General features: G+C 40.5%; 1 protein-coding gene across 1 annotated transcript in view; it reads right to left on the bottom strand.

Annotated features, from left to right (window-relative positions):
- LOC122782121 (latent-transforming growth factor beta-binding protein 1-like) overlaps window positions 1-14,630 on the bottom strand; it is a 64,110-nt gene that overhangs the window by 40,515 nt on the left and 8,965 nt on the right. The window contains exons 4-9 of the mRNA XM_044046335.1: window positions 11,759-11,974; window positions 6,642-6,943; window positions 5,384-5,486; window positions 4,449-4,481; window positions 4,050-4,172; window positions 1,534-1,701 (exon numbers count right to left, since the gene is read on the bottom strand). Of these exons, the coding sequence (XP_043902270.1) occupies window positions 1,534-1,701; window positions 4,050-4,172; window positions 4,449-4,481; window positions 5,384-5,486; window positions 6,642-6,943; window positions 11,759-11,974 (945 nt within the window). The remainder of the gene's footprint in view (window positions 1-1,533; window positions 1,702-4,049; window positions 4,173-4,448; window positions 4,482-5,383; window positions 5,487-6,641; window positions 6,944-11,758; window positions 11,975-14,630) is intronic.

Genomic DNA, 14,630 nt, shown 5'->3' with positions numbered 1-14,630 from the left:
ACTGTTAGAAATCCCTGGGTTGCTCACACACAGAAGTCAAACACAACTGTAAACGTAAACAACTGCTGTAACACACTTTTAAATGGAAAACAGAGGGCGCTATGCCAGAGCACCACCTGTTGGAGGGGAGGGCGTGTCACATGTGCCACAAAGGAGAAGAGTCTTCAAGTCGTGAAAAAACCATTTCCACAGGCTTTCCCAAGAAAACTTGAGTCAGTATCCATATCACGTTACCTACAAGCCAACAGCCACTAGACCTCATTAAAGACCCACTCACCTGGTGGTGGCGCTACAACCTCTTGCCCCTATGTGAATGTGGGGGTGCAATAATACTGTTTTAATAAATCATCCTCAGCCATTGACCATCACAATGACAGAATATAGACATTTGTTGAGCTCCTTCTAATAACTGCTGGTTGTTCTTCCTCAGAATTACATGAAACAAAGAAAATAAACCTTATAAAAATCCATTGAAATGTACCAGCATCCAACTATAGATAAGTATTAGGTGTGAAATCAGCTTGTGTCGAGGTTTTGCTAATGTCATCTACTTTACAAGCAACGCTAAAAAAAGAGCAACTACTCGGCCAAGCTGATAAAAAACCATGCAGATGGAAAGTATGCAGCAAGATAAGAGAAATAAGACACGTGGTATTTGTGCATTTTTAAACCTTTTTAAATCTGGATTCTCCTGGATTCTCCTGGATTCTCAAGCTCTTCCTGTCTTACTTTTCAACACACATTCCATTGACATTTATTTCATTAATAGTGTTACTACTTTGTATAGATGTGGTATAAAGTGGTCTACGTGGTGTGAAAGGCCCAGGATTTATGTTTCACTGACCACTGAGTTCAGACCAAGCGTCAGTAGTGTTCGCCCCCTACAGGTCATTACATAATAAACAAACCTAGAATATCCAGTTGCACAAAAATATGTTTTCACAACACCACTTTCCTCCACGGGTCATTGCTTATCCATTTTTGTTTCTTTCTTAGTTGGTTAATGTTAAAATTGGAGCAGTCTGACGGCTTTTGATTCGACTCACAGCACTACTCAAATTTCAAAACTTCCTCGACATTACATGCGTGTTATGTTATTGTTGAGTATTATTAGATTATATTGGAATATAATCCTAATATAGAGCATTTCCATATGATGGAACCATCTTACACAATTCCAGAACTAATGATTTTCTTACTCGGAAAAGTAGCTAAGGTTTGGCCTGATTACCAGTCACAAGACGTATTGCTTGTCACTTGCCACAGCGATCTTGTATAAACTGAGCTAGTTTCAAGGTTGGGCACGAGAGAAGATACTGTGTTTAGTTCTTGCCAGTAATTAAGCCAGTTAGAGCCTGGTGTAGACCAAATGAAACAAGACAATCACAGATGGCAGACTCTTACTTTACAGTCCATGTCTAAAGGCCAAACAAGACACCTGAATGGTATTTGGTGTGTAGTTCCCTCCACAAAAAATGAGGGCAAAATATCTTGTGGGCCTGAGTGAGTGTCTGATGTGGCTGGAGACCTTACCTGTGCCTGGAGGGGGGCATTTGTCGCAGTGAGGGCCCCAGGCTTTGCCCACACTGCAGCAGCAGAGCTGTTTGCTCAGTTGGGCAGAAACTGGGTGCAAACACTGTCTCCCTGAGCTGACCAAACGGAAGCAAGCCCCCTTCTCCTCTTGGACGGCAGGCGTGTCAGCTGAAGAGGAGCGTGGGAGGTGGACGAAAAAGGAGGCAGAGGCGGAGGAGAAGAGGTGGAGGAAGTGGTGCACCATAGTGTAGGAGACGCATACATGGAAGAAAGAGAGAGGACAGAAAGTGGAGAAATAAAGAGGGTCCCCTTCACCAAAAGAAACCTTCCCCTTTGACCCGTACACATTTTGTTCTACAACACCAGAGTGCATTACGTCATTTACATGTGGTGAAGTCAATCAGCCACATGTTGTGATCAAATCACAAACACAAAACACAGACATGTTGCAGTTTTCATGCCAATATTCATGCACTATCAAAGTCTGGTATTAAAACATGCAGAAGGGTGAAGCTTAGACTTCCTTTTTGCCATAAAGTGTCAGACCCCATCTTTTTCTCTTGTTTCCTGTCTGATCTCAGGATCCTTAGGGCTTCTCCCTTTCTCCCTCAGTGGTAAAGCGAGTCATCTTTCAACTTGGAGGTTGTGGGTTCGATTCCCGGCTCCACTAGTCTACAAAACATTTAGGGGATGCAGCTTTCTGTTTTGTTTACTTTGGATTTAAGTGTTTTCCTCCACTGCGCCCTTACAGGCTGCATGCAGGGTTAGGGTGGGTGGGTGTGTTGGATGGGAGGGGAACTGTATATGACAAAAATGAAATCATAATAAGGTTACTAAAAGAAAAAAAAAAGCACATGGTTGCTTCTCACGTATCTGATTCTTTAAACAACAGCACGTCAGAGCTGAATATGTGTCAGTACATCCACAAACTCCAGGATTCCCTCTGCTCTTTGTCACTTTGTCAACTTGACAGTAAGCATTCAGGCCACCTTTACTAATAAGATTTGTATGCAGTTGTGTTTGTTTCAGTTTTAATATTTGGCTCCTTGTGTTCAGGACTGTCTCCCCTGTCCTCCGATAGACCCTGCAACCATTGGCTTATCTGGTACCGTTTTTAATCGGTTAAAATCTTACCTCACTGACACAGAATTCCTGGTAAATATTGATGAAGAGTTTTCATAAGTCTCCAGTTATACTGATAACACAATCACTGTTCCTCCATTCCGTTTTTTCCTATATTTTAATGAAAACTGTGCGCAATAATCCTTTCACATCCCATCAACTTTTCAATTTCTTGTAATCTTACGATACACTTAATATAATACATCTCTTCTGCTGAACCCTACTGTAAAGTTGGCTTTATTCTGCCTTTCTGCATGGAGTTTGCATGTTCTCCCCATGTGTGCATGGGTTTTCCACCTCCGGGTTCTCCGTAGGTGTGAATGTGAGTGAATGGTTGAACTGCCAGTCACCCTATGTCAGCTGAGATTGGCACAGTGACCCGAAAGCAGTAGATAATGGATGGATGACTATTATGCACAGTCACTTCCTTATTTTCAGTCAGTCAGCCAAAGACGTAGAGATGTTCTCCAGTCATCGTCTGCAGCAGTTTGTTTGTGTCTTGTGTTTCGCTGCACACAAAGGGACGCAGCAGTGCTCCGCTGTTGCCCCCTCACAACACTGATATTTGAATGAATTTTTCATTTTTGGCTTAAAGGCAAAGTTAACATTTTAGATCAACAACGGAGGTTTTATTGCTGACCAGAAGTCAAGGCGCTGGCTTCTATTTCAGTGAAATTTATTTTCGATTTAGCAAAAACACCAGCCCCACTCCCACTGAGCACATACAGTACCAGTGCTTGGACTGATGATTATGAAAGTTTCAAAAGTACCGATGACGTCTACTCTGTCTTGAGCATTGACTGCATTTGGACTAAGAAAGTTGGAGCCATAATAATTAGGCAGCTCACATGCAGATGCACATGCACACTGTCAGTAACGTTAGAGCTGCGATGCCTTCACAGACACCTATCGTCAAGCACAATGCTGCCAGAAATGTCACGTTAGAGTCAACATCGGTAATTCACACTTATATACTGTAATGGTGACCGAACACCAACAAGACAAAATCAATCACTTTCAAGACTCATCACAATGCTGCTGTCGCTCCCTAATCACAGTTTTCTTCTCCTATGTTGGGTTTATATGTTGTTTTTCCACATCAGTGCCATGCTTGAGGACTGTAAAATGAACACCATGCTTTTATCCATGCACTGCATTCATATTGCATTCAAACACAGCTTTCCTATCAGCCTTTGAGTCATAAACACTGCAGCAGGTGTACGTAAGTAAGTACTGGAATCTGCACAGATGGCCATGCAAACCTGATCAACTCATTTACGTCAACATAATATTTCTGCTAACACGGACATCGCAGTGTTGGACTTTGTTTCGTTTGAGAAACACAGTGCACGAGAAAGAAAGTGCGATGGAACATGTCAGAGAGCGGATCTTACATATGCACATGGTGAGCGTGGGGTCGGGAATGTAGCCGGCTTTACACATGCACCTGTAGCTGCCCACTGTGTTCACACAGTTTCCATTGGGACATACACCCTGCAGCTGGCACTCGTCAAAATCTGTGAGTCAATAAAAATGACAAAAAAGGACAAATGAAAGGCTACTTTTTATGATTCAATTCAATTCAATTCAATTCAATTCAATTCAATTTCAATTCAAATCAGACTAACATGTTTACATGACATTAAGAAAACCAAACGATTGTCTTAGTCCAATTAAAATCTGACTTTTTAAATGTAAATAATAAAAAATAAATTTACAGTGTCCCAATAGTCACCATCCCTAAACCCAAGCCATGAATATGGTATAGTGCAAAAGAGAAACAAAACGCTTACCTTGGCAATGAGAGCTGTTGATTCTCTTGTAGCCTTGTGGACAGTCAATCAGAGGGTTTGTTGTTAGGAGAAAAAAAGGTGAAGGAATGATATATGATATACATGACAAACACCACCTCTTTTTTTTTTTACAGGAGCAGGTGTTTAGTTATGAGTTACATAGTGTGAACAGACCCAGTCTTGGGCCTTATCCACACAGAAATAGAACTTTAAAACAAGCTTTTCCTCTGTCACTTTTGAAAAGATTTCTTTAAACAAATCTTTATCCACACAAAATGCCCAAAACGACTCTAAGTGTACCAGACCTGTATGCGGCATTGTAGCGCCGCCACACCGAAACAAAGAGGAAGACTGAAGAATCAAGGACAAACATCCGTCTCAACTCTATGTCAACAAGTTTACAGTAGCACTCAGTGAAATGTATAATGTAGTTCTAACAATAGTAATAGAGTGGAATAAAGAGAAGAAAAAAACACCTTTTTCTCTGCAATTACCATATTATAAAGTTGAAGTCAGGAAGAATTTAATATTCATAATATCTTATATTGTTTATCCACAATCCATTTACACTCATGCTTTGCAACTCATACACAGATTAAGGTCTCGACCGTCATCCATGTGAGATGGATGGTAGTTGTTCAATCACAGTAATGTGTATTCAAAACAGAAAATCAATGATTTGTGGTTCATGTGTTGTGTTATGTGTAAGACTAAAATAGTATAAAGGTGTTTATTCTTAAGATGAGCAAATGTGCACATTTAGACTGACGGTGAACCGCACTGTCCTATCATATTGAAACAGCTTGAAGTGCACATGCACCCAGGGATGTAATTAGGACAACAGATGGTCAAAGAGAGCAAATGTTCAGGGCCGTGCAGAGATTTCCATAGGACAAGACATACAGCCATGAAAAGAAAACATCAGCTGTACTTACATGGTTTCTTTGGACACTTCTGACATTTGTGGAAACCCCAGGATGTCCCAAAGGTTCCACAGCACTGTTCCTGTTTAGTGAGACCTGGCAGAGCCTTCCCACACTGTTATAGGGATAATTACACAGTGAGAGAAGAGAGGTACAATTATTACTTTATCTTATTTTACACACAACTCTTTCATCAGATGGACACATGGAGGACATCGACGCTCCACCGCTCCCTCTCTGACACACCATGCGAGGGTCACAGGGAGCAGAGGAAACCCTGGACAGGTGGAACGTGAGCGTGAATGGCTGTATGTTTGCATGTTTGGAATATACTACCCTGCACTATGTGATAGAATTATCGATAAGATATTCATTGTGATATTGTGAAAGTATTCAAGGTACAATATTTATTTTGATATTGTGACAGCAGCCATGGTACAACTATTGTTATCCACTGTACGAATGGCCACTGGGAGAAGGTTTTCACTGAGACTGACTCCAATGAAACGTACATATAGGTCGCATGCAGGAATTACAACCTATGACTACATTTTCAAAACCAGCGCCCCTAGTGGTTGTACTCATGACAGCAACCTGGTAGTTCCTTGGAAGTGGTATCTAGTAGCTTCGCTGAAGTCACCACCGGCAGTCGGCTCAGTGACGAGAGCACTACACCTGAGTGTGGTCGACAAGGGTTTGACTCCCTATATTTAATTTTTACTGCCTAACCCTGTCTTTTTTGCCCTAACCCTAAATTCAGTAACACATACACACACGTGTATATTTGAGTTGAAAAATACTGCACCGTACATATAGGTCATATGCAGGAATCACGATCTATGTCTAAGTTTTCCCATAGTTACGTTTGAGTTGGAGGACAGGTTGTTTTCACTTGACTAACTGTACAAAGGAATTACATTATTCCTTATCCACCATGATGAGGAGAGTAGCATTCACCTGCTATCTGCCATGTTTTTTATACTCTCTCTCCCTCTAACTGTCCTCCACATGAGGGTCGTGGGGGGCTGGCAGGTTACATTCTTAACAGGTTTTTGTACTGTGGGAGGAAACTTAAGTACCTGGAGAAAACCCATATGCACATAGGGAGAACATGCAAACGCCATTGTCGTTCAAACAGGGACTCAAACCAGAAACCACTACACCGCAGTGTAAAATTATAATGACACAAAATATCAGCTCTGAGGAAAAGTGCTTGAGTAATTCAACGTGCACCTGAAATAGCACACAGTAGACAGGTGTGAAGGTGTACCTGACTGCCTGCGGTCTCCTGAAAGCAGCGACCCAGAGCATTCTTGGAGGTGACAGGCTGAAACTGAGGGACCTGGTAGCCGTGCTGGCTTGGGTAGACTACGTTGTACCCGTGGTGCTGGATCTTCTGGCTGTTGTCTGTGTGGTGGTAGGTGTAGCTGGTGGATGAGGAGGAGCCGGACTGGGAACCTTTGAACTGGTGACCATTGTTGTGGTAGTTGTCCAGCTGAGACACCTGGTGGACCTGGACAGAGGCTTCTGGAGGATGTTTGATGTGGATGTTGACGATGCTGGGGCTGAATACTTGAGAGACACGGGACGACATGAGCGATACAACTGTCATTGTGCATTATCATTATAAAAAAAGGCATTGTGGGTATTTCAGGGGAACAGTTTTGATGGGACAGTCCAATAAAGATTGTGTACTTTGCTTTTAAAAGGATAGTTCTGTGTTTTTAAGTGTAGTTGTATGAGGCACTGACAGAATCAGACTTGACTATGCTTGTGCCCCATGCACCATTTATGCCTCTCCAATGTTAAAGTAGGGGGGCATAGACCCTCCAATAATGACAAGCCTCGGTGTGTGCATAGATATACTGTGACAGTGTCATGTCCAAAGAGATCCCATGCCCACAGAAGCCTAGGAGCCATGGGCCAGCCCCCCTCCATTCAGAGTATTTCATTGGTTGGCACAGAGCAGATTAAAACCCCAGAAGTTTGCATTGACAAAAGCTAAATTTAACCGGGGCACAGAAAATTACCGTAATTAAGTGAGTGAAAAAGTGGATTATCCTGACCACTACCAATGAAAACAGTCACTAAAGAACTCCCATAATGCTGAAATCCCAGACGGCTATTGTGGCACTCTGGAAACTGGAGGAGGAGAAAACGAGTTTAACTGTCAGAAACTTCAGCGACGAATGGCTGACGAAAGTGGACCAGACTTGCTGTGAACGAAAACTGTTGACATTCTCCACCAAGAGAATTCTTTCTGATGGACTCCAGAACTTTAAGAAAGGCTTAGAGAGATTCCGCTTGGTTTGTTATTTGCTGTTTGATATATTTTCTTTTTTTTGATTATTCATGATATTCATTAAATTAGGTGCTCGCTTATATCTAAAAAGGTTAACAGAGATAAATAAATCATTGACTACAGCTCTCTTTGAAATGTATTGGAGTTTACTGAGAGATTTGGGACTTATTTGAACTTATTTGGTGAAACACTAAGATAATAATAATAAAAATAAGAAGAAGAAGCAGCAGCACCAGAACCAGCCTGAAAGATGTCACACTTCAAAAAAACATGGCTGCAAGCAAGAAGAAACATATTTCAGCCACATAACAACAGGCTAATCTTATGCAATGTATGCTTTCTTAAGTATTTGCTATCTTGAGAGTATGTTTGTCACTGACATAGTTTTTTCCAACTTAAGCCTGTAAATTGCTCCTTCTCCCCCCACACCAGTCTACGTAAAAAAGATTTTAGCTCAGATGAACGCAAGCTGCTAGTCTAATGCTGTCTCATTTGTGTTTACTTAGGTAAATCCAAAAGAAGCATTTCAAACACCAAAGTCACCAAATAACACATTTATTTGGTGACTTACTGATGGAGACATCAGTGGATCAAAATATCCTGAGTGTTATGATGAACAATGACACATTTTCTCTATAGAATTTGAAGCAAGGACTGAGCGGTTTACAAAGCCACATAAAGTTTAATTTCCTGTTGGAAAAAGCTGTCTGACAGTGAGTTTAAGTGACAAACAAACAGGCACAAAACACAATATGTGACTATGATATGAATCCGTTAGCAGAACACCTTTTAATCTCTGCTTCATACGCAGAAAAGCAGTGGCAACGAGACTGTGATAATCCACGATCTGATTACTTCAGCGATAAACAGCCTGAGCTCAAGATCCACAAGGACCGCCTCTTTGTAGAGTTCTGGTTCCTGATTGGATAAAGTGTTGTGGGATACTGGAAACATTTCTCCAAGATTTACTGTCAGAGGCTGAGAGGTTCATGTCACTGAGCACACTATATCGGCATTAATATCGGTATTGGTCAATGTTCGTCATTTTTTAACATATCAGCATCGGTCTGATGAGTAAAACTGTGCCGATTTTAAAACAACCAATGTTTATACCCATCTAGTTGCTGTGTGGGCGCTTGTTCACAGTGTCGACAGAAGATACGCGAAAAGCAGTAATAAATACCACAAATTTGATTATGTCATTTGAAAAACCGCCACTCAGAAGTACAAAAGCAATGGCAGGAAGCTAACACTGCTAACGTTAGCCAGCAGGCAAAAAAGAAAGCAGTCGCAGTTGGGAGCACAATACAGCAAGTAATCGACCAAAGAAGGACAGTTGCCAAAATCTCGCAAGAGTTTAGTGAGTTGAGGGAGTTAAACTGTACTTTAATTTAGATACACACTTGCTAAGTGGTAAAGGTTTCTAAAAACCTTTACTTGTAGCTGGTTACTTGTGGTTTATGGTATCCCTGTAACCTTGTTATTTGGAGGTAAAACATGTTTTGAAAATAAAGACATTCAAATATTCAGCTTGCCTGATTTTCAGTCTGTACAAAATTTCATCATCTCAGAAACTTTTTTTTTTAAACATATATCGATATCGGTAGATATCAGTTATCGGCCATAACATCAATATTAATATCGGTATCGGTATTGGCCAAAATTTCCATATCGGTGCATCCCTAATTCCTACTAATAGTTCACTTATAGCAGCATTAATATGTGTATTTCAAGTGACACTGTGTATTTTGAGAGAATTAATCATATTTACCTGCTTATCCATCCAAAATCAGTACCTCGATGTTTTAGGTGCACTCATTTCTACATTTTATGAGACATCTAACCTCAACCCAGGTATTCACAAACATGACATCAACACATTACATTAGGTCCTGCACATACAGCACAGCACAATGGATGCTTTTTCTAATCCTCTCAGTAAACTGGTCTATTGCAGAAACCAGGAAACACAGTGTTTACATCTGTATTAAACCATTTACCACTCATTTCTTCCCGGGAACTGGAAGTAAATGGGCTAAAACATGCTTCCTGAAGAGGAAGTGGAGTGATTCTGATTCTGTGGTTCTGAGAGGGTTAGTGTGTGTGTGTGTGTGTGTGTGTAAATTGTGTTAAAATTTGAATATAAAATATAATAAGGAATGGAATTGAGTGGGATTATAGAGGAAAATTTACAGACCTAGTGTGTGTGTGTGTGTGTGTGTGTGTGTGTGTGTGTGTGTGTGTGTGTAGGGGGTTATGGCTGGCTTCTCCTCGGGCAGCTGAAGAGGCAAACGTGCTTGTAATTCCTCACCTACCTCCACATAGAAGTCTGGACTTCACTCACTCCGACACACTGCCAGATCAATATGGTGCTGTATGGTTCACAAGGATTTGTTCCATATCTTTTAAGATTTTCTGCTTATTGCTAGCCTGGGTGAAGCTATCCCAATCTGCCAGTGATTTTGATGGCACGTCTGGACGCCATTTTGGCCAACTTCAAAATCTCAGAAAAAAGAGAACCAATCACAAATATGTTTTTTCTCCACTGCCACTTACTGCCCCTTACTGCCCCTTACTGCCCCTCTGGAGACGATGAGAACAGAGAAGCACTGCTAGCAGCTTATAGCTTTACATCCAACATGGCGGCTGAAGAGTGGCTGTTGCTTCCATTTTATGCTCCTCCAGGGAAAAAGTCATGAGACTCCATTACTCGAGGCCATCGCTCCGAGAAAATACAACAAGCACGTTTGTTGACACGTTTTCCATCGCTCTCCACTTGCTAATCAGATCATTAGCTATGTTTACATGGACACAAGTAATCGCAACAAAAGCCCGATCATAATAAAAATATGTCATGTAAACATTTCAATCCAAAAACTCAATGTCGTACAGCCCGTCCTGAAACACATTTAATCGGACCAAGAGGGCTGGTATATGCTCATCATCATTCAGCTCGCTGTTGATATAAACAGTCATGACTTCCTGGTTTGGTGCCATCACGAGTCTGATCCACGTCAACGTGGCATATTGAACTGACGATCTGTTTGAAGAACACGGTGTATTTCCATTGCAAAGAAGGCATAATGAACAGACACTGATGTCACAGTGGAAGAAGAGGAAAAGCAGTCGGCCCAGTGGAACTGTAAATTTGGAACAAATCTTTTCGGAATGTTTGCACAAGTAAACATAGCTACTGATCTGATTAGTTGTCCAGTTATCTACTCAATCAACCTCAATCTCAAATGACATTGAGATGCAGTCTGGTGTTAGCCAGGCTAGCTTTTATCAGCCTTTTTGTTCTTTTTTTTTAACAACAGAGTTAATGTGTTCTCCATTCTAGGGTTTGGGGTCATCGCTGCAAAAAAAATAACAGGGTCGTCCACAAGTAGCATCTAATAACACATAAAAAAGCAAATCTAAGTAAATCCATTAATGCCGGAGAGAAAAGTTAAATATATGTGTGTACATAAAGGCAAAGGAAAGGAGGGTGAAAGGAGATGGGAAGATGAGAAGAACTTTAAATTGTGAAGGGCAGCATTATGCTTCTCAGTGTGCAGCCTGCTGGAAATTATGAGATGAAGAACAAGGAGAAGGTAGCACTGGTTATTATTATGTGAAAAATGTAATTTAGCATGTTTCAGAATGTAACAAATTCCAATGGGGAGCTTTAAACTGCGTTGAGCAACTTTGAACTGGAACTGTGATTAAGAACTTCAAACAGTGGGGGGCAGCATTACACCACTCATCGTGTACAGCCTGCCAAAAATTGGAAGGAGAAATAGGCAATGGATTATCAACGCTACATTTCCCTAACAACCCTATGGTTCTGGTTCAGGTTCAAAGCTGAGGCAAGTTCGACCCACATCTTTGGCCCTAGTATCAAAAACTAACGGTGAGACACCACGATTTTTTTATGCTAATCCACGAAATGTTTAATGTTTATCTGTGGTATCAGTTAAAAAAATATACTACTGTAATATATAATATTGCCTTCCAAAATAAGCAACATTTCACTCTATCGATTTTCCCCAATCAAAAACAATTGAAAAGAAACAGGAGTCTTGCATTGTGTGGTTTTCACTCACCAGTGCTCTGGCCGTTGCTGTAGGTCAGTGGCAGCGTGTGTGTGGAGTGGACCTGAGTTTGGCTGTAGCTGCCGGACGTCTGCTGCTGCTGCTGCTGCTGGTGGTGTCCACTCTGAACTGGCATCTGGCAGAACTTTCCAGTAAAGTTGGGTGGACACTGACACTTGTCCCTGGTGCTGCACTTGCCGCCGTTCATACACGGGAGATGACAAACCACTAAGGAGACAACAGGGAAAAACAGTGGCGTTATTCTTACACACTAAGAAACTGTCGACACACACGCAGTCGTGCAAATGTTTAATATGTCTTCTCAATATTACAGTGTCGACAGAAAATTTGTGGTATCTCACAAAAAATGCAAACTCAATGCAATTTGTATTCATCATTATTGTATTGTAGTAAATTATAATTATATATAATATCCATTGAAACAGGACAGGAAGGAAGTTAGAGCTTTGAACAAAAAGTAGCTTTTATTTGATCCATATTTAAGTGAGAATTGGTGTTGTGACAGTCTGCACGTTCATGCTCACGCACAATTCCACCTGGTGACTTAACTTCATTTAAAGTTGTCACAATAAGTGAATGATTTGCATGTTTGCTGCATTGTAGAGTGTCTCTAACCACCTTGATTCAAATTTAATGACAACACATTAGTGATGTCTGTCATAGATCAATGAAGGAGCTTTTCATTTTATTAGGAAATAAACTCTGTTACTGTGCAGGGAGACAACAAACAATAACATTGTCACTTTCTTCCAGCTATTGTAATATCCTCTCAAAATATGCATTCTGTTGCACAAATTTACTGAATGTCTTTTTTAAATAACTCATATCCTTCAATTTCAATTAATTATTGATGTATCAGTTAGCAAGTTAATTATTATTCATAATCCAAATTGATAACTAGCTAAATGAATGAGACTGAATCAGTAAATTGGCCATATTTTTATGGTGTCACGTTTATGTCAAAAGTTGTGAGAGCAGTGAAACATGTTCACGAGCAAATAACATTACTGCACGTGCGCATAATGTAATGTAATGTAATGTAATGTACAGCCCTTTACAACAACCCACAGTTGACCAAAGTGCTTTACAAAATAAAAGCATTAGAGACACACAGCATTAAAAGCAGACAGTAAAAGCAAATTCATGAAACATAAATCAAAGCATTTAAATACCAAATAAAAACACACACAAATAAAAAGTGAACTAAAAGAATAAAAAGAGTGAAAAATAATAAAAAAAAACTGTAACCACACTTCTGGGTATTAAAAGCCATTCTGAATAAATATCAGTGTTTCCTCTACATTCATTTAGGAGTGGCGAGCCACTATTCCTAAATCCTAGCCACTGCTCCTTCAAATTTCTTTTCTTTTCTTTTGTTGCAAATTCACCACAGAGTCCTGCACTGGGTCAGGTACTCGCGGAATACTACGGTAAACTACAGATAACTATCTTGCTCAGTATCTACTCTTTGGGGGAGAGCTACGCTGCTACGATGTGCCACTTCAAGCTATGCGAAACAGGGAATAACAGCGTTCAGTTCATCTGTTTACGTGCACCAGTCATGGATGTATTATAAGAACTGGATAGCGCTCCGCCCCCCTCTGCCTTGAAGACAATTTTGTCATGGTGGCCACTCGTGGTACTGCAACAAATAATACTCATGCAGCCCAAAAAGCAATTTTCCCATTGAGCACAATAGTAAAAGAGACAGCTGTAAAAGTGTCCACAGGACACATCGACACATGGACATAGGCATGTATAGATCTTTATATTCTATATTTTTAATTTCACATTTGTAAAATGTTCCTAAAGGCCATAAAAAGCCCAGGAAAACCTTATTCCCCAGAGTGACGTCACGGCGTACGAGCACAGCAAAGCGCGGTCAAAAAGTTATCATAAAGCAAACAGACCAAACATCACTGTTGACAACTTGGTGACTTTGTTGTTATATTAATTGACTTTAAAGACCCTCAGCATTTTTTTTTGACAAATCCAGTGAATCACAACTTTATGGCATCATCCTAACTACTTCCCAAGAAGGAAATTGCCAGTAGTAGTTGGGAACACTGCCACACAATCTCCAAAAAACAGTATTATGTATTAAAAAACAGTATTATGACCACAACAACGACAGGGACAGGGACAGTGAATGCCAGTGTAAGGGAGAGATACAGTAGGACTATGACATAATCCTTTTCCTATCGTAGTGTATTTGCTGTCTACATGAAAATGCAAGGGTGGCGTTTTGAGATTTTCCAAAATACAGTTTTAGGTGCTCCCAAAATGCCATTTCTGTGTGGATGAAATGCCAATACAATGAAAAAAAACACAAAAAAAAACTATGTGCCGTCCCCTACAGACATTTCTGTTACGAGGGCCCTAACAAGTGGTTCCAAGGTTTTTAATAATAGATGGTAGAGGCTGATGTTGTGTTGTGTGTTGACCCTCATGTAAATCCTGTAGTTCCCACACATTACAGCACAGCAGGTGTCACGTTTACATTTACACGGAACAAGCTGCAGCACACACACTTTTAACCAGAGAGCTGACGTCACGAAGAAACATAAGTGTGTTTGTGTGAGAAGTCATAGTGAACATCAAGCTCACTAATCTTTTCAAATTCCTCAAGTCCTCCCTCCATTTTCTTTTCTTATTTTTGAGGTTTTGTTGCAGTTGCCAAAGAAAACTTGTTTAGTTTGCAAATACTTCTCTGATAATTTGTGGTTTTCCTCAGGGATATATTTGAAACATCTGCTTCAAATTGACTGGGGAGTCACATGAGACACGTTTGACCTCTGTGGCTAAAGTGTCTGCAGAGCCCTCTCTTAACTGTTGGGAAAATATCCCAAAGAAAATGGAAAAT

Source organism: Solea senegalensis, linkage group LG15 (genome assembly GCF_019176455.1).
Source record: "Solea senegalensis isolate Sse05_10M linkage group LG15, IFAPA_SoseM_1, whole genome shotgun sequence".
Lineage (NCBI taxonomy): Eukaryota > Metazoa > Chordata > Actinopteri > Pleuronectiformes > Soleidae > Solea > Solea senegalensis.
The sequence above is the reverse complement of the archived record's forward strand: the minus strand, read 5'-3'. Positions and strand labels throughout refer to the sequence as shown.